The 25160-nt window shown below is 39.8% G+C and overlaps 1 protein-coding gene across 1 annotated transcript in view; it reads right to left on the reverse strand.

The window, feature by feature from the left end:
- UQCRC2 (ubiquinol-cytochrome c reductase core protein 2) overlaps positions 1 to 20394 on the reverse strand; it is a 28415-nt gene extending 8021 nt beyond the window's left edge. The window contains exons 1-11 of the mRNA XM_069486836.1: positions 20299 to 20394; positions 17357 to 17440; positions 17109 to 17258; positions 15812 to 15876; positions 11182 to 11238; positions 10810 to 10934; positions 8764 to 8861; positions 6037 to 6094; positions 3622 to 3717; positions 3110 to 3309; positions 1224 to 1304 (exon numbers count right to left, since the gene is read on the reverse strand). Coding sequence (XP_069342937.1) covers positions 1224 to 1304; positions 3110 to 3309; positions 3622 to 3717; positions 6037 to 6094; positions 8764 to 8861; positions 10810 to 10934; positions 11182 to 11238; positions 15812 to 15876; positions 17109 to 17258; positions 17357 to 17440; positions 20299 to 20331 — 1047 coding nt within the window. The 5' untranslated portion in view covers positions 20332 to 20394. The remainder of the gene's footprint in view (positions 1 to 1223; positions 1305 to 3109; positions 3310 to 3621; positions 3718 to 6036; positions 6095 to 8763; positions 8862 to 10809; positions 10935 to 11181; positions 11239 to 15811; positions 15877 to 17108; positions 17259 to 17356; positions 17441 to 20298) is intronic.
- Positions 20395 to 25160: the final 4766 nt, after the last annotated feature.

The raw sequence follows: 25160 nt of genomic DNA on the forward strand, positions 1-25160 counted from the left end.
ATGTACTTCCCTTATCTTCCTGACATCTTCTCCTCCTAACATTAGGCTTTGTTTCCAAATGTCCATTTGTACTTTGGATCCCATTTGCTCTTGCTTTTTTAGACTTGAGCCATTTATAATTTCCTAACTCCTATATCTGCTCCTCTCTTCCAACTTAATCTCTCAATGTAAACTCTCCTAAAACTACCAGTCTACTCCCTGCAAGTCTAAGCTCCACCAGCCCACACCAACCTTTCATTTCTTCTCATTCATTCCTTTTTTTTTTTTTTTTTGAGTCAGAGTCTCACTCTGTTGCCCAGGCTAGAGTGCCGTGGCTTCAGCCTAGCTCACAGCAACCTCAAACTCCTGGGCTCAGGCGATCCTCCTGCCTCAGCCTCCCGAGTAGCTGGGACTATAAGCATGCGCCACCATGCCCGGCTAATTTTTTCTGTATATATTTTTAGTTGTCCATATAATTTCTTTCTATTTTTAGTAGAGACGGGGTCTCGCTCTTGCTCAGGCTGGTCTCGAACTCCTGAGCTCAAACAATCCGCCCACCTCGGCCTCCCAGAGTGCTAGGATTACAGGCGTGAGCCACCGCGCCCGGCCTCATTCCTTAATCACTATAAATTTTAGCTCATTTCCACTACTCTGGTGAAAACTGATAAGATCACCAATGATGTACTAGTTTGCTAAAACTATGAGACCTCTTTGTGGTAACTAAAGAAATGATATTATTCCACAGTGGATCAAAATGTTATTAATGATTCTCTCTTTCCTAGTCTCCAAATATACGTTTCTCTCTCTTCTTTTTCCTACTGTTTTTTGGCCATTTGCCTTAGTCATTTGCTCCTTAAATGGCGGTGTTTCCCAGAACTCGAGCTTCGTTTTCCTCGCCTACCATCTTTCACATAACCCCAACTTTAGCACAATCTCCTTATTAAGGACTCCCAAATATACATCTCAGGCTTGACCTCTCCTGGGTTCTTAATTTAGATGTCTCAGAGCCAACTCAATGCCATTTGTCCAAACAGAACTAAAATACCAAGGAGGCATTTCCTTCCTCTTTCCTGGAAGCACCAGTATAAATTTTTAAGCTTCCCCACAGCAGATGCACTTCAGCAAATCATACTACACAGAGTTCTGATAAATCATGGCATTCAAACATTCCATGTTTTAACTAAAAATATGTTAATGGTGGGGAAAAAAACTTATTTGTGAGAGTTGGTGAGTTTGCAACTTACATCCCCAGCAGCTGCAGCCTGGGAGATAGTGTAAATCCCGAAGAGTCCAGAATCCGAGTAACTGGCATTGAAAGCGGAAACCTGAAACATAGGGTGACTTCACTGTATGACGTTCCACCAGGAAAACAGGGTACAATTTCCCTAAGGTTATCTAGACAAAAACTTGTACCTTCACAGTATAAGAAAAATAGATTAATTAATATTTCACTTAACCAGTTCTGTCAAGGATTGAAGTGTTCTCTTTCAGAACTGCAATGGTTTTAACTGTTTTTTCATTTAAATCTTTCTAAAATGACTGTTCACTTTCCTTTTTGCTGGATACTTTCTCATCTTCCTTTGATGATTAAAGGTTAATAAAAACATTAATTTGCAAACATTGTTATTATACAGACGGGGAACTTGATTGCCTAGTACAGTGTGTAGCAGTGTTTATGTGGACCATTTACATAAAAATTACCTAAGTTGTTATTAAAAATATAGACTTTCAGATTCCTTCAAAAGATTTACTGACTCAGATCCCTGTGGATGCAGCCTGGGAGCCTGCATTTTAACAAGTGTTCCAGAAGTCTAATGTGAGAACCATTGGTTCAGTCCCTGTAAAACGTAAGAAGAAATGTACTTCAATTACTTGAAGTTTAATTATAATTCTGAGACTATCCTACTCACATTCCAAATTTCTCAACTAGGAGTTTCTATTACATTATGTATTGGATTAGGATTAAACTCCAGCCACATAAAACCATCAGTAGCATTCAATGGTGAAAAGTAAAGCACAAAGAAAACAGAGTTGACAATGAACCAAGAGAAAGAAAATCCGGAGGAAATTTAAAAGGCAGCAGTTAAGTCTAATTTAGCACTAATTTAAGATAATTGCTTTCAAATCATGCTCCAGGGAACCCTGGGGCTCTGTACAGAAGATTCAAAAGGTTTCATAGTCAAGTAAGCCTTCAAAATTGGTTTTAAAGTTAAATTTTTGTATTGTGCATTGCAGTTGGGAAATCATGAGATTAAAGAAAAGGTTCCTCAGCTAAAAAAAATTTGAAAACTACCACTCAAGTATTAAACACAAATAAAAACAGAAAAAAGTTGATTTTAATTTGCACTATTAAGTGTCAATGGCCAAAGACTTACTGAAGCGTAAACCTATATTTGTCATGTTCTATAGCTAAAATTATGAACAATGCTCAATACTATAATTTAGTACATTTGTTACCTTTTAAAGGCATTCTATTGAAGGTCATGTAGGATATTACATGGGGCAAACAATGCTCGCTCACTATATAATACTTTTTTGGTTGACATTTTATAGTCTCCTTATTCGAATACCGTTATTTTGAAAGCATTAGCACTTTCTTCACTGTCATACAAAGGTGTCTTCTAAAGAAATGTTTTTTTGTCATGGTTAAATGCCATCATTTTTCTTTTTAAATTTAATCTCAAACTGAAGGAATGGGTCTGTAAACAATTTCTTGGTATATGTATCTTGTCCACTTGGTTGGAAACATAAACAGTGAAATTCAGGAAGTAGCCACAGGAACAGAAGGGGATGGAAAAAAATCTAAAAAAAAGACTGACTGGTTAGAATATAGGGGAATGTTTACCATCTAAAACTTTATTCCAATGAGAACTGAAGTATAAATTTCTTTCTAAGCATTGAATTCCTCTTTCTATTATATATTAGAATAACTGAAAAGACACTAAGTTTTTGATAGATCCACTAAGGTACTAAAATCAACCCTGGCTGTCTCTTTAATTGTACAAAGATTTTCTATGTGTTGGCCTTAAATTTTAAGAGAGGATTAACACTGAGTGCAAATTATCAGAATTATATCATAAATACTGAGGCTTTGAAAACAAAAGGAGAGATACCAACTCCTCAGACTCACATCAAATGGCTGGTGAATTCCCTTGGCAACAGCCTGGTATAGAAGGCTGGTAGCGTTGCCACCCCTCTTGACGTGTGGTCCAGCACCGAGGACATGCTGAAGAACGCTAAATGCATTTGCTTCTGTACTTCCTATGGCAGCACTTTCTGCTACAAGAGCAGCATGGACAAGACTGTCTCCACTCTGTTCTCGAATTTCACCTGGGGCCATGTAAGGATAGGGTGAAGAAGAAAATGGCTTGCTCACCACGGGTTTCATTCTTCAGTATTCCCTACAACACAGTATTAACCCACCAAGACCAAGCTTTTCTGTGGCCCTGTGCTTTCCCCATGCCATTCTGCCCTAACACACACACACATAATCAAACATATGCTTAATATGCAACACCCAAGCCATCCGATTCTAACTGAGACTGTTTGGTAGTAAATAATAAGGCCTATTCCCCGCTCAACATGTTCTGGGGGGGAACTTCCTTCTGATAAATCAATCCTAACAGAACAAAAAATGCTTACCTCCACGGTATCTGGCCTTTGTACCAGCTAAACCAAGCCCACCCCTCATGTTGAGAAACTGTTCTGCAACTTGCTTGAGGGTAGGGTGACTCACACCTGTTTCAACAGAAACAAAAAGCTAGAACCAGAATTTCTAAAACACCACTGTAAAATATCTGGTTTTTCCTTGCTTTAAAAATACATGATTATAAAAGTGAAACATTACAGAAATAGACAGAAAAGAAAACAAGTCTTTCCACCATATGCTATTGTCCCAGACATATTCATTTATAGTTTACTATCACTAAACTATTTACTATCACTAAACTATTTACTATATACTATTAATCTAGAATTTTTTCCTGTGTAGGTATTAATATTATCCTCATTTTATTTTTAAAATGGTATCATTCTATTCGTATTGTTTCTCACTTGTCTTTTGCAATTTGCATCTTTCTAAATGATTAGTCTACATCAAATAGTTATTGGTTATAAAGAATCACATTCTACTGACGTATCACCATTTAATCAATCCCTTCTTGAAGAACATTAGCATGTTTCTAATAGTTGGCTATTAAAACAACATTGCATTGTGCACCAAAGGACACTATCAAGAGAGTGAAAGGACAACCCATGAAATGGAAGAAAATATTTGCAGATTATAAATCTGAGAAGAGATTAGTATCCCAAATATATATAGAACCCATACAACTCAACAATAAACAAACAAACCAGTTGAAAAATGGGCTAACGATTTGAACAGACATTTCTCCAAAGAAGTTATACAAATGCTCCCAAAACACATGAAAACATGTTCAATGTCATTGTCGTTAGGAAAATGCAAATCAAAATCACAATGACCACCTTACACCCACTAGGATGGCCACAATCAGGAAGACAGACAAGTGCTGAATGTGGAGTAAGAATGTGGAGAAATTAAAACCTTTGTGCATTGCTGGCAGGAATGTAAAATGATACACCTACTTTGGAAAACAGTCTGGCAGTTCCTCAAATGGTTAAACAGAGAGTTACCACATGTCTTGGCAACTTTACTCCTACGTATATAATCAAAAGAATTGAAAATTGGTGTTCTAAGAAAAACTTACACATGAATGTTTACATCCACAATAGACAAAAGGTGGAAACAACCCAAATGTCAATGAATGGACAAAGAGAATGTGGTAATAGAGTATTTTTCAGCCACAAAAGGAAATGAAACAATGATACATACTATAATAATGGATGGACCTTGGACCTTGAAAATATTACGCTAAAAGAAGCCAGTTGTATAACTCCATTTATATGAAAAGTCCAGAATAGTCAAATCTATAGAGACAGAAAGTACATTAGTGGATGCCAGAGGCAGGGGGAAGGTGAGAATGGGGAGTGATTGCTAATGGGTATGGGTTTTTTTGGGGGATGATAAAAATGTTCTGAAATTAGACAGTGGTAATAGTTGCACAACTCCCTAAATTACACTAAAAACCACAGAACTGTATACTTTAAAAGGATGAATTTTATGGCATGTAAACTATACCCCAAGCTGTTATATTCCTTTTTCTTTTTTTTCCCTTTCTTTTTCTGTCTCTGCTGCTTGAATCAGAAAAGTTGTTATTCGCAAAACAAACAAAAATCACTGCAAACAATATACTCGTGCAACTATTTTGTAAACTCGATAAAGTGTTTCTGTAGGACAAATTCTTAAAAGTAAAATTGCTGGGTCTAAGAGTATAAACGTTTTGAATTTTAACAGATATATTCAAATAGACCTCCAAAAATGTTGTACTAGTTTATATTCCCATCAGAAATTTTTTTTTTTAAATTTCATCTTATTGTTATGGGGGATATAGAATTGCAGGTTACATACGTTGCCCATGCACCGCCTTTCCCCCCAAGTCAGAGCTCCAGGCGCCATCAGAAATTTTTGAGAGTACCTACTTATCTAAACCCTTCTTAATTTTGGGTGGTATCCATCTTTTAATTTTTTACCAATCTCATGAATTAAAAAATTTTAAATTATTAGTGAGGCTGATTCTCTTTTAAAATAATTTATAAAACAAAGATAATTGAATACACACATATATTAATATATATACATATATATTTACCCCATGAATTGTCTGTTCATGCCCTTTGCCTATTTTTCTATTAAGCTGTACGTTTTTAAAAGATAGTTTGTCAAAGATCTTGGCCAAGAGAAATTCACCCTTGTCACAGATTTTGCAAATACCATGAAGAATTTAAAGCAAATAGCTTGCAAAGTTAAATGTTGGATTCTGCTTTCCAAAACAAATGACTAGCAATTAAAATCCTATCATATACTGCCTGCCTGATGTAAATAGAAAACTACTTTGTTCAATTCCATACTTATATAACTACAGTTTAAGGGACTGCTATTAAGGAGGCAAACTGACATGCAGGTAATGCCCAACTTACCAAGTCCAACCAAAGCCATTCTTGCACTTGTAAAATGGTTCTGAACGAAGTAATGTAACTGAGGAAGTTAAAAACACTTATTAGTTTATATGGTATAAATATAAAAATCTGCAGAAACATAAAAGTAGAGTTTGGTGGGAAATAAATACTCCAGCCTTAAAAATTGCTATAATGAACTATATGGGACTAACTAGTGTTGAATTACACAGGAATTTTATTTAAAGAACTAGAACTCAATTGTGGTCATGGCTGTACAACTCTGTGAATACAATGAAAACCACTGAACTGTGTACTTTAAATAGGTAGGTTGTAAGGTATGTGAATCACATCTCATTAAAACTGTTATTAAAAAAAGGAAGGAAAAGAAACAGCACACACTGGCATGAACTTGAAAAAAATGGGACTAAGTTTACGATTTTTATTATAATGTGGTTTAAGGAGAACATCAGGGGTTTTTTTTTTTTTTGTCTTTATACAGACAATAACTAAGCACTATTAACTTTCTTTTCTTTTTTTTTTTTTTTTTTGAGACAGAGTCTCACTCTGTTACCCGGGCTAGAGTGCCGTGGTGTCAGCCTAGCTCACAGCAACCTGAAACTCCTGGGCTCAAGCAATCCTCCTGCCTCAGCCTCCCTGGTAGCTGGGACTATAAGCATGTGCCACCATGCCTGGCTAAGTTTTCTATATATATTATTTTTAGCTGTCCATATAATTTGTTTCTATATTTAGTAGAGATGGGGTCTCGCTCAGGCTGGTCTTGAACTCCTGAGCTCAAACAATCCGCCTTCCTCAGCTCCCAGAGTGCTAGGATTACAGGTGTGAGCCACCGCGCCCGGCCACTATTAACTTTCTATAACAGGGCAACAGAGTTATAGTACTACAACCCTCTTGCCCATCTGCATGATTTTCTTACCATGAAGCCATTGTCTATACCAGGGTTTCCAACCCAGATGATCATAGAATGACATAGAGAGCTTAAAACACAAAAACTATCAGTGTCCCCCATTCCTGGGACTCATGCTACAGACTGATATAGATTTCAATGTGAAATCTTAGAATCTTTATTTAAAGCCAACTAACTACCTGGCATTTTGCTATGTACAGTCTTTTAGCTACCTTGATGACACATCTTTTTTCCCCTCACTTAAACAGATTCTGACAGAGATCATACCTCTTCATGAAGGTGCATTTGATTTCTGAAAAATTTCAAAACTCATTAGAGGCTAGTCTTATGGGAATTGTTGCCTGTTCAAGTTGTATGGTCAGTTAGAATTTTTAAATAAAAGTGTCATATGAATGGTAGGCATTAAATTATTGATTGGTAAGTGAAAAGAGCAAGGGATGTACAGTTTAGGTTTTCTGTAGCAGCTAATCAGAAATGAAACGAGAATAAAACCTTGAATTTCCAAGTCAAGTATACTTTGAAAGTGTTGATAATTCCAAATTTTTCTCTTAAAATCTTTTGATAAAATTTGTTTTGGGGGTGGGTGGGTGGTAGGAGTAGGAAATTCAGATCATATGCACATCTGCACTTGCAGATTTAACATTCAGTGCTTCCAGTTTTGGAAACAAAGTTCTAAGATATACATGGCCGTGACATATGGCAAATCTGCCAATGAAAGGTGGCTGGTGTGCTGCAGGTGAATGAGCTAGCGAGGGGCTGATGGAAAGGGAGGTAAGGAAGTGGGCTCAGCCTTATCTGTGTGTTCAGAGGGACTAGAGTTTTAGTTAAGGGCCTTATTATGGTATTTAAACATTTAAATACTGTTTAAAAAAGATACATATACACAGAAAAGAGTCTAGAATATAGCAGATATTAACACTGAGTGCCTTTAGATATGTGAGATGTTTTCCTTTTTTTTTTTTTTTTTTTTTTTTTTTTGAGACAGAGTCTCACTCTGTTGCCCAGGCTAGAGTGAGTGCCGTGGCGTTAGCCTAGCTCACAGCAACCTCAAACTCCTGGGCTCAAGCGATCCTCCTGTCTCAGCCTCCCGAGTAGCTGGGACTACAGGCATGCACCACCATGCCCGGCTAATTTTTTTTTTTCTATATATATTTTTAGCTGTTCATATAATTTCTTTCTATTTTTAGTAGAGATGGGGTCTCGCTCTTGCTCAGGCTGGTCTCGAACTTCTGAGCTCAAACGATCCGCCCACCTCGGCCTCCCAGAGTGCTAGGATTACAGGCGTGAGCCACCGCGCCCGGCCTGAGATGTTTTCTTTTCATTTTCCTTTTTTTTTTCTTTTCTTAGGTTCAAGTGGAGCTCAGACCTTCATTTTCCTTGTCTTTATTTTCTGATTTTTCTGCAATGATCGTGTCCCTTTTGTCATAAAAACTTTCTTTAGTTAAAAGATATACAAAAATTGTTTATATAGGATTTTTGTTAAAAAGCTGATGAATTGGCCAGGCGTGGTGGCTCACGCCTGTAATCCTAGCCCTCTGGGATGCTGAGGTGGAAGGATTGCTTGAGCTCAAGAGTTCGAGACCAGCCTGAGCAAGAGAGAGATCCGTCTCTATTATTATTAAAAAAAAAAAAAAGATGATGAATTAGATTTACAATAAAGGAGGACAATAAAAAAAAAAAAGAAAAAAAGCTGATAAAAAAAGCAAGCAAGCTGAATCTCTAAAAATTAGAAGATAAAAAAGAAAAATTAGCTAATGGTAGATGAATGTTCAATTTAATATGAAAACAAGCACATTTTAAAATGTAGTACGTTTTGTCAGTACCTCCTCTGGTGTCACTTTTCCAATCCTATAGTCAGGACAATACAAGGAATTAGCCAGGGCATTCCGGTAAGCTGCAGCATGCAAATTTTCAATAACATCTGTATGATAAGTAAAGAAGCAGTTACTCAAGTATAATTTAAGTAAAGATGAGAACATTTTTAAACGCTAGAAGGCAACAAGACTATACAAATTTAGTTATCCTCTGCTATTCAAGAATTAAGAGGGCTTGAAATTCTGCCAGCCAAATGAGCTGAGAAAAAGGAGATTACATGGAGTAGTTTCTATATGCTGGAGTCCACGAGTCCACCTAAACCACTTCTCTAACTTTAATCTATCTGGTATCATCTGGAAAACACAATGGCCTGGGTTTTGGTAAGTATTAATCTAGTTATGGTTCTGCCACCAATTTGCCATGTGGCCTTAGATAAGTTATTTAATCTGGAATTTTGCTTATTTCTAAGGTTTCCTTTCTAGGTAATAAGGGAGTTGTCAGAATAAGAGGAGATATGAAAGTACCAGTCTTAGGTCATATTGCTGGGCTTTATGGGTCAGATGTTGTCAAACTGGACTTACTCCTGTTAGAGGTGTTCCTACAGGTGCTTTCCCCTGCTTTGCTTTCCTGCTTCAGTGCCTTTGCTTAAGGTATGTTTCCTTCATTTGCTCATTATTTGGGCAAACTCCCTATGCCAGCCACTGTGCTAGGTGCTGGAAACACAGAGATGAGTAACATATAATGCCTACCTCAAAACGTTAAGAGGAAAAACCATGAAATAAAGTATTATGGTGCAATGTCAGCAGTATGTCAAAAGAGCAGCAGGGGCACAAGGGAAAGGCACTGGGAACTGGAACAAAGTAACAGAAGTAAAATCTGGGATAAGTCTTATAGAATGAATAGGTTGTTTCCCAGGCAAATGATTGGGGAACAGCATTTCAGGCAGAGGAAACAGACAAAGCAAAGGCATAAAGAACAACAGTTTGATTCAAAGGGGAATCAAAGCTGGGAGGGGAAGAGGAGTAGAACAAGAAACAAGAGCAGTGGGTTGGGGTCGGATCATGAAAGGCCGTATATATCGCTAAGCTAAAGAGCTTGGCCTTTATCCCAAAGATGATAAGGAGCCTTTAAAGCATTTTCCTGTCAGGATCACTGTAATGGACTGAAGGTGTAAACTTGGAGGCAGAGACACCAGCCAGGAAACTATACAATAACAGTTTAGGCAGAAGGGATGAGGGCTGCAGCCTCATTGCTACCAGTGGGAGAAGAAGCCACTATGGACATATAGGTCATTTTTTCTACAATTTTACCATTCTATTTCTTTGGTAGAAGTCCTGAGCAATAAAGATCACACTTCTCTGTGACACAAAGTATCAACATTAGCAACACCAACCAAGCACTCACTATGTTCCAGACACTTGCCAGACGTGCATTCTGAGGGACGCCTGTCTCATGCCGAGCTCCTGCAGCGGGTCACCTATTTCTCGTCTACCTGCACATTTCTGCTCCCACCAGAAGTTGTATGGCTTCCAGAGAGTCACCAGTGCTTGTTTACAGATTTGTTTTGCCAGTGTACTTATCAAGATTATATAATTAAACATTACTTAAATACAAAATATGAATTAAAAAAGTTCTTATTTTAAAAAAATAAAGTTGCTTACTTTGGAAGGACCGAACAAATGGGGGCTGGATAAGTGATAATAGTAATATATACCAATAAATAATAATAGCAGCAGCAGCAACAATATACTGCTGCTGGATTTGGTGTAAACAAAATAATTGCTAAAAAGCTCTGGGTGGGGGGAAACAGGAAAAACATCTAGGATTCTACAGTCAATTTACTTACCATCAGACATGAAAAATAATAAAAAATATAAATGTTCACAAACAAAAGAATAATGTATTTAAATAACTGAACAAATTTTTGGGAAAGATATTTTCAAACCCATATAGTAAAAAATTTCCACAGCAATTTTTTCTTCTACAAATCCATTGGCTCAAAAAGCCAGTATCTTATTACAGAAACAACTGAATGTAATCTGAAATGTACTTACGAGCCTGTGGATTCTGAAAAGCCACAGCTTTGTCAACCTTTAGCTGAGAGTGAAGGGCGGCTACTTCCCAACGACGAAATTCTGGTGCTGTGGTGACATTGAGCAGGAACTCCATTAGAATTTCACTACAGAAAACATAAAGAAAAGAATCACATGTCAAAGATTTAAAACCAACATTCAAGGTTCTACATAACTGTAGTGCTCTTAATATTAAACTTTAAGCCTTGGGAAAGCATGGTGTTTGTGTGCATAGTTTATGAATAATAATCTAAAATGAAAGTCAGAGGTCATAATGACACATTATAAAGACTAGAACTGTGCAGCTTAATATTTCTTTAAAAGCAGATGTCTCAAACACACGCAGGTACTTACACATCATCCCTCAGGCATTCCACAGTGTAAGCCATGTTCTCCCTTGTTGCAGTCACACTGAAATGGAAATAAATTACAGTAAATTATCTGCAGCAGAAGAATAAGCTTTTGTTTATTCAACCAATTCCTTTGGAAAGAAAATTTTAGAAGTATACAAGAGTGCAAATAATAATATAACAAAACCCCACATACTAATCAACTAAAATTTAAAAATATTAAAAAATATTTTTTAAAGAGTGGCGAATAATTCAACCTTAAAAAGGAATGAAATCCTGTCACGTTATAACACAGATGCACCTTGAGGACATTATGCTAAGTGAAATAAGCCAGGCACAAAAAGACAGAGACAGTAAGATTCCACTTATATGGGGTACCTAGAATAGTCAAATTCAGAGAGACAGAAAACAGAATGGTGGTTGCCAGAGGCTTAGGGGAGGGGAGAATGAGGAGTCATTGTTTATGGGTACAGAGTTTCAGGTGGCGAAGATAAAAAAGTGCTGGAGATGGATAGTGGTGGTAACTGCTAAATGCCACTAAACTACACACTTAAAATGGTAAATTTTATGTTATATATATTTTACCCAGTTTAAAGAAATGGCAAAGTTGGATATCTCTCTGTACCCTTCTCAGGCCAATTCCCTCATTTCTCTCCAACTCTAGAAACAACCATAACTGTAAGCAATACACAGTATTATTTTGCTTAAAAAATTATAATGCATCATACCTTAAAAAAATCTTGAAACTTGCCTTTTCACACAATATTTTAAGTTCTGCTATGTTGATATATAGATCTAGTTCATTCCTTAACTGCTGTGTAGTAGTCCTATCATATGATCATATCATACTTCATCCATTTCCCTAAAGAAGGACATTTAGATAGTTTCTGGTCTTTACAAAGATAAAGAATATCTCTGTGTGTGTGGATTAAAAACCATTGGGTTTTTCAGTATTACTAGATATTCCCTGATTCTTTTCCAAGTCATTGTATCAATTTATACTCCTACCAGAAGAATAACAGATCTTCCATCATCCTTACCACTGCCAACACATAACATATAAAAAATCTGATGCGTATGAAATGGTATCACACTATTGATTACAAGAAAAGACTAGTATTTCTGGCTTTCTCTTCTGAGAATAGCCTGTTCCTATTCTTTGTCCATCCATTTTCTCTGTTCTTTTTTTCTTTCCTGATTTGTAGTTCTTTCTTTTTCCAAATGGTAATTCTTTGCATGTTATATACAGGGATATCTTGTTTTACTGTGCTTCACTTTATTGTGCTTCGAAGATATTATATTTTTCATTTTTTTTTTCTTTTGAGACAGAGTCTCGCTTTGTCACCCTGGGTGGAGTACAGTGGCGTGATCATAGCTCACCACGACCTCAAACTCCTGGGCTCAAGTGATCATCCTGCCTCAGCCTCCTAAGTAGCTGGGACTACAGGCGCATACCACCATGTCTGGCTAATTTTTTCTATTTTTAGCAGAGGTGGGGTCTTGGTCTCGCTCAGGCTGCTCTCAAACTCCTGAGCTCAAGAGATCCTCCCACCTTGGCCTTCCAGAGTGCTAGGATTACAGGTGTGAACCACCACGCCCAGCCTATGTTTTTTACAAATTGAAAGTTTGTGGCAATCCTGTGTTGACCAAGTCTACAGATGCCATTTTTCCAATAGCATGCGCTCACTTTGTATCTGTCACATTTTGATAATTCTCATATTTCAAAATTTTCATTATTATTATATCTGTTATGGTGATCTGTGAATAGTATCTTGATGTTATTGTAATTGTTCTGGGCTGCCACAAACCATGTCCATGTAAAGATGGCAAACTTAATCAATAAATGTTGTGTGTGTTCAACTGCTCCACCACCTGGCCATTCCCCCTCTCCTTGGGCCTCCCTATTCCAAGACACAACAATATTAAAATTAGGCCAATTAATAACCCTACAATGGCCTCTACGTGTTCAAGTGAAGAGTCACACATCTCTCATTTTATATCAGAAGCTAGAAGTGATTAAGCTTAGTGAGGAAGGCATGTCAAAAGCTGACAGAGGCTGAAAGGTAGGCCTCTCGCACCAAGCAGTTACCCAAGTTGTTAATATAAAGGAACAGTTCTTAGAAATTAAAAGTGCTATTCCAATATACACTCAAATAAGTGAAATAACCTTTATTTCCAACCCCCCACCCCCCATTCTGCTAGAGAATGACATAGGCTCATTGCTGGAGAAAGTTTTCGAGGTCTGGATAGAAGATCTAATCAGCCACCACATTCCTGTAAGCTAAAGCCTAATCCAGAGCAAGACCCTAACTCTCTGCAAGTCTACAAAGGCTGAGAGAGGTATGAAAGCTGCAGAAGGAAAGTTTGAAGCTAGCAGAGGTTGGTTCATAAGGTTTAAGGAGAGAAGCTGCCTGCCTCCTTAATATTAAAGTGCAAGGTAAAGCAGCAAGTGCTGATGTAGAAGCTAGGGCAAGTTATCCAAAAGATCTAGTTAGGATCACTGATGAAGGTGGCTACACTAAATAATAGATTTTAAATGTAGATCAAACAGCCTTATACTGGAAGACGTCATCTAAGACTTTCATAGCTAGAGAGAAGTCAATGCCTGGCTTCAAAGGACAGGCTCTCTTGTGAGGGGCTAATGCAGCTGGTGACTTTAAGTTGAAGCTAATGCTCACTTACCATTCTGAAAATCCTAGGGCCCTTAATAATTATGCTAAATCTACTCTGCCTGTGCTCAATAAATGGAACAACAAAGCCTGAATGATAGCACTATTTATTGGATATTTTAAGCTCACTATTGAGACCTACTGCTTAGATTCCTTTCAAAATATTACCTTTTTCTTTTCTTTTTTTTTTTTTGAGACAGAGTTTTGCTCTGTCACCCTGGGTAGAGTGCAGTGACATCATTGTAGCTCAATGCAACCTCAAACTCCTGGCTCAAGGGATCCTCTTGCCTCAGCCTCCTGAGTAGCTGGGACTACAGGCACATGCCACGACACCTGGCTAATTTTTCTATTTTTTGTAGAGATGGGGTCTTGCTCTTGTTCAGGCTGGTCTCACAATCCTGAGCTCAAGCAGTCCTCCTACCTCGGCCTCCCAGAGTGCTAGGATTACAGGCATGAGCCACTATGCCCGGCCTGCCTTTTAATTTTTTAAAAGAGACTGTGTTTTGCTGTTGTCCAGGCTAGAATGCAATGGCATAATCATAGTTCACTGTTAACCTTGAACTCCTGACCTTAAGGAAGCCTCCTGGGTCAGCCTCCAGAGTAGCTAGGACTACAGGCACAAGCTGCCATGCCTGGCTAATTTTTAAAATTTTTTTGTAGAGATGGGATATCACTATTTTGCTCAGGGTGGTCTTAAACTCCTGGCTTTAAGTGATCCTCCTACCTTGGCCTCCAAAAGTGCTGGGATTACGGGTATGAGCTGCCCTACCATTGCTCATTGTCAATGCACCTGGTCACCCAAGAGCTCTGAAGGAGATGTACAAGGAGATGAAAGTTTTCATGCCTGCTAATACAACATCCATTCTGCAGCCCATAGATCAGTGAGTAACTGTGACTTTCAAGTCTTATTAAGAAATACATTTCATAAGGGTATAGCTGCCACAGTGATGGATCTGAGCAAAATAAACTGAAACATTCTGAGAAAGAGTCACCATGTTCTGGATGCCTAAGAATATTAATGATTCATGGGAGGAGGTAAAAATATCAATATTAATACAAGTTTGGAAGAAGTTGATTACAACTCTCACAGATGACTTTAAGGGGTTCAAGACTTCAGTGGAAGAACTGCAGAAGTGGAAATAGCAAGAGAACGAGAATTAGAAGTGGAGCCTGGAGATGTGACTGAAGTGCTACAATCGGTCTCTTGATAAAACTTGAACAGATGAGGAGTTACTTCTTATGGATGAGCAAAGAAAGTGGTTTCTTGAGATGTAATCTACTCCTGGTTAAGATGCTGTGAACGTTGTTGAAATGACAACAAAGGATTTAGAATGTTACATAAACTTAGCTGATAAAGAAGCGGCAGAATTGCACTGACTCCAATTCTGAAAGTTGTTTTACTGTAAGTAATATGTTAGGAAACAGCATCTCAAACTACAGAGAAATCCTGTGGAGTCAGTCAATGCGGCAAACTTCAATGTTGATTTTAAGAAATTGCCACAGCTAACCCGACCCAAGCAACCACCACCCTCATCAGTTGGCAGCCAGGCTAGTTACCCAGTTAAAAGAGACTGGGTCTTGCTGTTACCCAGGCTAGAGCGCAGTGGCATCATCATAGTTCACTGCAACCTCGAACACCTGGACTGAAGGGATCCTCCCGCCTCAGCCTCTCAAGTAGCTGGGACTACAGGGATGTGCCATCATACCCAGCTAATTAAAAAAAAATTTTCTGTAGAGATAGTCTCACTACATTGCCCAGATTAGTCTGGAACTCCTGGGATCAAGCAATCCCCGTCTTGGCCTCCCAAAGTGCTGGGATTACAGTTGTAAGTCACTGTGCCTAGCCTGTGCTCTGTTTAAGAAATCCTCAACCATCATGATAACAGAGAAAAGTTCCCTTATAATTGAATATTTTCTAGCATTTTCACCATTTATTTTCCATTATTAAACACTTCTTTAACAAACCTTAATGTACCACCAACTGCTTCAATTCCACGCGTTATTTTGAAGGATGAAGCTCCTTTTGTAGTCTTGAAAAAGAACAGAACAATTTTCTTAGTTTTTCAATGTCAAGTTTACCAAACATCATACTATATCAAAATCTACTGTCTAATAATTCTCATTAGCAGATTCGAAAGGAACTTTCTTTAATAGTGTATCCTTTTTAGTTAAGAATTATAAAACAAGGCTCAACAAAAAGCCTAAGTATAGATTTTTACATAAAGCATATTTATGTAAAAATTCCACTGTCAAATGCAAGCTTACTGGATTCATTAGTCTATTCTGAAAGAGACTTGCATATGGAAAAAACTAGCAATTTTCCTTCAATTTTTGGTACTTAAAACTTTTTTTTTTTACTGACTTTTTATGCTCTAACACCAACAATCATATAGACACGAATTTAATGCTTTTCTGTGGCAAATATCTTGTGGTTTCTCGGAATTGTCCAGTGTTCCTCTGTGCCCTGCCATTTATGTCTAGCCAGAATCTGACTTTCATCTGGAAATCAGGGCTTTGCAGATGTAAATATTTAAGATGACATCACCAATCGGATATCAGACTGAGGTGGGGGGTGGGGGAGGGGATGGGGGTATGCCTACACAATGAGTGCATCACGCACCGTTTGGGGAATGGTAACGCTTGAAGGTGCTGACTCGGGAAGGGGGGGTGGGGGAGGGAGGGACAGATACCTACATGATGGTGCAACGCGCACTACCTGGGGAACAGACACGCCTGGAGCTCTGACTTGGGGGGAAAGGCGGTACATGGGCAACGTATGTAACCTGCAATTCTGTATCCCCCATAACAATAAGATGAAATAAAAAAAAAAATGACATCATACTGGATTAGCATGGGCCCTACATCCAATATGACTGCTGTCCTTATAAGAGGGAAATTTGGACACAGACAGGAGGAAGGCCATGTGACAACAGAGGCAGACACTGGAGTGACGCCGCTGCAAGCCAGGGAAGGACTGCAGGCAAACACCAGAAGCTAGGAACAGGCAAAGGAGGATTCTTCTCTACAGCAGGGAGCACCGCCCTGCTGACACCTTGACTTAGACACCCTGATTTTGACTTCTAGCCTTTAGAACTGTGACAGGATAATTTCTTTTTTTTTTTTTGTTTAAACCATCTGGTTTGTAGTAATTTTGTCTGGCAGCTCAAGGAAATGAACATAGAGACATTGCTATTAGTTTTTCTTTTTCCTAGTACCAAGACATCACAGCATTTCCGAACACTGAGGTAGTAAAGATACTTACCAAACTGGACGCAAGACGCAGCAAATGAGAGGTTCCTAAGTTGTTGGAGTCCTCATATCTACTGCCTGCTTTAATGAACAAACCAATTCTTGATATAGGAGCATAGTTTTCCAAAGAAGCAATCACTAAACCATTCGGTAATTTGGTGAACTGTATTTAAAATAAAGTGGAGACATAATTAATGTCTTTATATTACCAAGGAGAGTAAGGCATGTATGGGTTTCAGTGAGTAACTCAGTGGGACTAACCTCAAGGTCCTGAGGATGTGGAGGTGCTCCTGCAGGGGCAGCTGTGGCTTTAACTTTGGGGGCAACTTTGAGGGAATAAAATCTCTAAACACACACAAAAAAACCCAGGTTACACACATTTCTCACAAGAACAGTGCTTTGTATAAAGCATTGTATGTTAGTGTACCCAAGCGACAGAGGGTGTTCAGGGGTAAAAAAGAACAATAACCACGTCCATGGAAGGCTTTAGCTGCGTAACTCAATATGGACTTACCACCCACCAGTTGACCCAGGTCATTCTTAAAATCTATTTCTTGGTGATTTATAGAGAATACTGTATCCTCCATGTTCCTTTTTTTACTACATAAAGAATCAATGTATTTTCTTTTACCTATCAATTATCTTATCAAAGTTTCAAGTGGTTCGTTCCAGTTCTAATGCTTTCACATTTTTTGAAAAAGTGTCAGACCGTTTTAGTGCTACTGCATCCCATGTTTGCCCAACAAGTCTCACCTTTTTAGTCTATTTTCCAATTGAAGTGACCATCTCCTTAATCATTTTAGCAACCTTTAAAAAAGACAAAGTATAACAACTTCTTCTGTACCCTCAGTATTTCCTACTGTGTAGTCACTCTCTTTTTTTTTTTTTTTTTTTGGGACAGAGTCTCGCTCTGTTGCCTGGGCTAGAGTGCCATGGCGTCAGCCTAGCTCACAGCAACCTCAAACTCCTGGGCTTAAGCAATCCTCCTGCCTCAACCTCCCGAGTAGCTGGGACTACAGGCATGCCCCATCATGCCCGGCTAATTTTTTCTATATATATATTTAGTTGGCCAGATAATTTCTTTCTATTTTTAGTAGAGATGGGGTCTTGCTCTTGCTCAGGCTGGTCTCGAACTCCTGACCTCGAGCGATCCACCCGCCTCGGCCTCCCAGAGTGCTAGGATTACAGGTGTGAGCCACCGCGCCCGGCCTGTGTCATCACTCTCTTGTATGCTACATTGAGCCCCCACAACCAAGGTCTTAACCTTCTTTGACTAAATAAAAATTTTTATCATCTTAACATTAGCTTCATCCACAGCAGATTCTCAATATGTAACAGGCACCTATTGGTAGGGTAATAGAGTCCTCTTAAATGTCAGATAATGGATCCAAAATGTACTTTATTTAGTTCTTTTTTGGGCAAATATATATTGTATATACAATGGCATAAAAGTCACTCTGATTACGATTAAGGCTCATAAGGTTACTAGTGGAGATGCTGAGTAGATAAAACTACATGCTCCCAAGATCCAATGTTGCTGGAGTTTCCCAGGGACCCCCATTGGAGGCTCTGGGAATGCCCCACTCTGTGGGGGATTCTCTGGGAATGCCCCAGCCTCTGTCCAGAGGCTGTTTGTTGTGCATTCAGCATCAGTGCTGTACTAAGCTGGCTGCTGGTTATCATTTGCTGTTAGTATTTTTAATTATGAATTACAATTAGGTTTGCTTTATCATCATCAATTTAGTTTGCTGGGTATGGTATAGTTAACCCTACTTGTGATTTTGACCTTTGATTTTCCAAAAAGCACATTTTAAGATAAATGGGCATAGGAGCTCAAATACGAATATTCCGTAGTTCCATCCCCAAGTGATATTTAGGTGCTTTCAACTCAAATGTGCCTCAACACTGATACTTTGTTGTCTTATCTGTCCCATTTGAACCAGCAATTATTCTAGTAATTGCCATACAATTACTAAGTTATTGTTTTAATAACAATATGCATAAGTTTATTCTCATGTAAAATAAGCAATATAATTAGAAACAAATAATTGTTTTCAAGTTTACTGAAATTTGTTTACTTTGATCCTCTTCAACTGTTATCTTTGACCTCTTTTTTCTATTGGAAAATGGAATGGAGAAAATTTTGGGGTCTTTTGCTAGTCTAATTGGGCTGCCCTCAAAGGGCTGTTAATCACTGATTTGTCTAGACATTCCAGGAAAGGTGATACAATTACAGCCTAAATTTACATAATCCACAGTATATCTATTTAAACATAAGACACAGTCAAATTCCATTCCCAGGTCTGGTCTTTTGCATATCCCTCTAGCAGGGGTCCTCAACCACTGGCATTTTGGGCTGGAAAATTCTTTGTTGTAGGGGGCTGTTTTTGTGCATTGTAGGTTGTTTAGCAGCACTCCTGGCCTCCAGATGACAGTAGCACCCTCTCCACAACTGATACAACCGAAAATGTCTCCAGACATTACTAACGGTTCCCTGGGGGCATATCGTCCCTCGCTGAAATTTAAGTGTTCCCCATTTCTCCTCTTGATAACCACTGCTCCACAGTGACAATGACCCTTGAATTTTCCCCAAGTAACAGCTTTGTTTAATTTGGGCTTGGAGGGGGAGCCTTAATTAAGCAGCTTTTGAGGACGGTCCATCTCGGAAGAACCCTCTAACGAAAGACCGGAAAAAGCACACCTTATACTGCCAGGACACCGTAATAATTAACAATGAAGTTCCAGGCACTGATAAGCGTAATATCTGCCTTAGCTCATTTCCTATGCTTTTATTCATAGACACACTGATGCTCTGTGATAAACCAAGGAGCGGAGGCTGCAGCTAAGTTAAGGGTGGGGAGCTAGGTCTGCACCGGCCTCCCGTTCCCCGAGTCTCACAGTCTCCTTCTCCGGCGCGTAAGTGCAGGTGTGACCTTCAGAAGTGCCTTCACGGCGTCGCTTCAACTCTGTTCTCAAGTCCTCCTCCCTCCTTTCAGGTTTTCTGGCGTTAGGTTTCTTCTGCTCACAGCACGAGCTGGGCCTCCACTGCATGACCCAGTCTGCAGCCCGCGGGCCCGTAGAGTTCAGCTGAAGGGCAGACCGAAGCCCGAGGCCGGGAACCCCAAACCAAGCACCTCCGGCTCGTATCACCTTGGTGACACACTACTCCCCAGCCCGTCCCCAAGCCCGTCAGCTCTGCTCACCGAGAAGGACCCGGCTCTGCTTAGTAGTTTCATGGCTCAAGATTTCTCTCACCCGCGGTCACTACCGGATTAAGGGAAAGCAAGATGGTGGCGGAGGACAGGAGTTTCCCAGCTTTCCCCGCGAACACTTTCCCACGCCCCCTTCGGGAGGGGGACTCTCTATACCAACCGCGCTCTACTGCTCCTTGGGGTAGGTTGGACCAATCCAATTCCGCCAAGGCGCAGAATAGGGAGACGCGTAATTTCCTAAGCAAATATACCAAAGACAATTCAGGGTATTGCTTTCTAGGCTCTTTTCTTGGCCTGAATATCCAGCCTGTAATCCTTTTCTAGCTGTACCCACGAGAGTCCATCATAACTGCCCCCCCCGCCACTTTGGATTCTTCCGATCTGGACTGTCCAATGAAGCAGCGCCTTTCCCGGGATTCCACGGGCGTTTTCTGGGCTGACGCCTTCTCTGGAGGTCCTCGACTTCCGGTTTCCAGGAGACCGGTGGCTTTTGGAGGGTCTTGGCTGTCTGTCTTTCTGCTTGTTTTTACAAAATCCTGAGGCGAAGGACTGGTAGTGTAGGCGTTACAAGTTATAGGCAAACTTACGACCTTTCTGGCTTGTGTCTGGGTTGCTCTATGCCGACAACTGGCTTTGGCTCTCTTAAGATCCGGTCAAAAACCTGGGCGCCAACCCAATTTTTTGCCTTTCTGGGGCACCCCCAACCCAATTGATACCATGCAGTAGAGTTTCCCCTCCTGTGGCCGACTTACACCTAGTGGTGCATGAGATGATTTTAAGTCGGTACCTGAATGAGTACTTTCTTTTGAATATTCATCTTTTGATGATGACAGGTTGCAACGCTTGTAATTAGTTTCCCCATAAAATATATTTATAAAAGAATAAAAGTTGGTTTAAAAACGTTAAGTAACTATTGGTGTATGGCAAAAATCATGAATGAGTGAAATTTGGGAAGCACTTCTCTAAAATTTTTCATCCACCACCCACATTTTTCAGGATTAAGTTCAAATTCATTAACATGGCATACAAAAGCACTGTCTCCAGTACTTTTTAATCACTACCCTCAAATAAGCTGCACCCTTGAGAGTCCATTATCGGAACTTCATCATCAAACAGTTCAGCGAGGGACAGTCAAGTCCCCACGCTGGAACGCACACGGACACACACACACACACACACCTCCTTAGAATGTCCCCTTATTCTTGGGTTATAACACCACCCACACGTCAAAACTGTGACCAAAATATCAGAAAGGGGGAAAAATTTTCTTCCAAAGGTGAGATAATTTGAAACATAGTAATTCATTATACATAAACCATGAAACCCCAAGTCTATCCAGTGTTTTGCAAAATTGCAAAAATGCCTATTAAGCTTTAAACTACAAAGTAGGAGTGCCATCTTGTGGACAGATAGACCATTTTCACATTGCCATTCCCTACCCAACTTCATGTGGGTTTTCTGCCACAACTGTAACATTTTATTGCAGAAGAAAATAGAGTCCTTGAAATGGGTTTCTACATAGGAGGCACTGAAATCTCTAGGGAGACAAAACAGGCAGACAGGAAGACAGTAGACATGGAAGGCCAGATGAGTGCATTGCTGGAAAGCTCTAATTGTTAGTTTCACTAATGTGGAGTCCAGTGTGACTCCATGGAGCCCAACTCCCTACCCTGCGCTGGAGTGGGAGAAGGAGGTTATAGCGGGGGCGGGGGGAGCGGGGGGGGGGGGCAAAAAAGACCAGAGGAAAGTGGTTTGAGGTTTTTTTTTTTTTTTTTTTTGAGACAGAGTCTCACTCTGTTGCCCGGGCTAGAGTGAGTGCCGTGGCGTCAGTCTAGCTCACAGCAACCTCAAACTCCTGGGCTTAAGCGATCCTGCCTCAGCCTCCCGAGTAGCTGGGACTACAGGCATGCGCCACCATGCTCGGCTAATTTTTTGTATATATATATTTTAGTTGTCCATATAATTTCTTTCTATTTTTAGTAGAGACGGGGGTCTCACTCTTGCTCAGGCTGGTCTCGAACTCCTGACCTCGAGCGATCCACCCGCCTCGGCCTCCCAGAGTGCTAGGATTACAGGCGTGAGCCACCGCGCCCGGCCTGGTTTGAGTTTTTACTTGGGAACATTATCTTGCCCTGTTAAGGCCAGAGGCATTAATCACGGATCCCCCTAATCCATAATTTTGATGTTGGCATTTCCTTCCCCATTCCTCTCGGAATCCTATCCAGTCAAATATGATCTCTGATGAAGTCTTCCCTAGCCACATTAGCCTGGGGGTTTCTCTCCCTTCTCTGAGCTTTAGTGCCTTGCATGGATAATTCACTTGAATTTATACTTTATCTCCCTTAAGTAGATTAAAGAAAAAACATTATTGGAATATTTAGACATAAATAAGTTGAAAGGCTAGTATAATGAACTCTCATTTACCTATTACAGTTTCAACCATAATCGACATTTTTCTTGTCTGTCTTTGATTTTAAGCTCCTTAATCGAGAGAACTACGACTCATAAATATGTTTAAGATGGCTTTAATCATAAGTGAGGGAGCATGGTTTTTATTTATTTATTAATTTTTGTCACGGGGTCTGCTCTGTCACCCAGGCTGGAGTGTAGGCATGATCATAGCTCACTGCAGACTCAAACTCCTGGGCTAAAGTGATCCTACTGCCTCAGCCTCCCAAGTAGCTAGGACTACAGGCATGTGCCACCATGCCTGGGTAATTTTAAACATTTTCTTGTAGAGACAGGGTCTCACTATGTTGCCCAGGCTGGTTTCAAACTCCTGGCCTCAAGTGCTCCTCCTGCCTCAGCCTCCCAAAGTGCTGGGAGTATAGGCATGAGCCACCATACCCAGTCCGTGGTTGTTTTTGACACCTCACTTAAGTGGTCAGGATCTGAAGTCAAAGCTACTCCAGTTAATGTTTTTTCCCCCATTTCTTCTGGGATTGGTGCATTTCCTATTAGATTAAAACAAACACATCCTTTTTGTCTTAAAAACTGTTTCACTTTTCTCTTTAGTATGTGGGACACACACACACCATTTGAAAAAAATGAAGGCTTTATAAAATGGGCAAAGAATTGCAGAACAACTATTGATCTCACATCTCACTTAACAACAGACATCAGGGACTTGTAGAAATAGTAGACTTCCCATAATTAAGTGAGGCATACAAAAGGCTTCTGTGTTAACCCAGAAAACCATGGCTCTTCAGTCAGAGCTTCTTTCTGCTTGCCTCTGTATTTTTCTTTAAGAGAGGACCCTTCCTTTTGCTCGAGAGAAAAACTATTATGAAGCTACCACCAGGGCTGGTGTGCGCTCTCCTCGGAGAAGAGACTTCACAGTGCATAGGCTCCTTATCCCATCTGCTCAGTTGTTTGAAGTCCCTGGGAAGGACACCCAAATTGTGCAGTGGGTGAAAGCTGGTTGCTTAAATTGCAATTCCTTCTGATAATCTGAGTACTTAGGTAAGTTCGGTATACACTTCATCAGTTGATGTCAGATACGAAGGGGAATCTAAGTGACAGCATTTGTGTCATAAGATTGCAAAAATAAGAAAGGATGGGACTTCAGGATTAACACCTTATTCAGAATGAACTTTTGGAGCAAGTCTAGAAGATATCCATGCTGTAGTTCTTATGATGTCCAGTTAGGCTTCATGATATCAAAAAAATCTAAAATTTTATAAGCAAGTTAGGCTGGTCTGTCTTATTTTAAATTATTATTATAATTATTATTATTTGAGACAGAGTCTCACTCTGTTTCCGGGGTTGGAGTGCCATGGCATCAGCCTAGCTCACAGCAACCTCAAACTCTTGGGCTCAAGCGATCCTCTTGCCTCAGCCTCCTGGGTAGCTGGGACTACAGGCATGCGCCACCATGCCCGGCTAATTTTTCTATATATATTTTTTTTAGCTGTCCATATAATTTCTTTCTTTTTTAGTAGAGACGGGGTCTCGCTCTTGCTCAGGCTGGTCTCGAACTCCTGAGCTCAAACAATCCGCCCGCCTCGGCCTCCCAGAGTGCTAGGATTACAGGCGTGAGCCACGGCGCCCGGCCTTATTTTAAATTATTTTAAGATTCAAGTAGGGAAAGCTATTTTGACAAGGAGGTCTCTACAGTGGTAAGTTTAGGACACAATGGAAGAAATTATCATCTGTTCACTAAGGCTTTAGCGTAAGTCTTGTTTGAATGGCAACATGACTAAAGATATGCTGTTACCTGGTGGTACTTTGTACTAAGGTCACAGAAAATTCCTTCCTAATACTATTTAAGTTGCAAACACTAATTTGTAAGAATCTGCTGAAAGGTCTTGCCCATTTTTTCCCCCAAAGCCAAACATGACTCACTTGCATCAGAATTTTATGGTGTACTTGTTAAAATGCAGATTCCTAGGTTACACACCACACCGATTGAAACAGAATCATCATAGTTTAGAATCTAGGAATCTTCATTTTAAACAAATACCCCCATGTGATTCTAGCACACAGTAAAGTTTGGGAACAGCTGGCCTAGCCTCTGCCTCTAGAGTAGTCAGGACATAACAAGAAGACATGTCTTTAAATTCTTGCCTGTTCTCAAAGGAAGTGCAGAAACAGGACATAAAACTTGCCATAATTTTTAGGTTCAGAACTTTCAACTCTATTACCTACTTCTACTGACTTCGTCCTAGATTTTGGATTCTGCTTACTTACTTGTACTTATCTGCTCTTCATTACCAGTTGCTGCCTTCCTGTCCTTTTTGATGTGGGAATTTCACAGATATCTGGGCACAGAAATATTCAAGCACCAAACTTTGACTTCTAGTTGCTTTCCCTTCCTTTTCTTTTTTTTGACACCCAGTGCAATTCCAGCCTTC

This window comes from Eulemur rufifrons, chromosome 14, assembly GCF_041146395.1.
Source record: "Eulemur rufifrons isolate Redbay chromosome 14, OSU_ERuf_1, whole genome shotgun sequence".
NCBI lineage: Eukaryota > Metazoa > Chordata > Mammalia > Primates > Lemuridae > Eulemur > Eulemur rufifrons.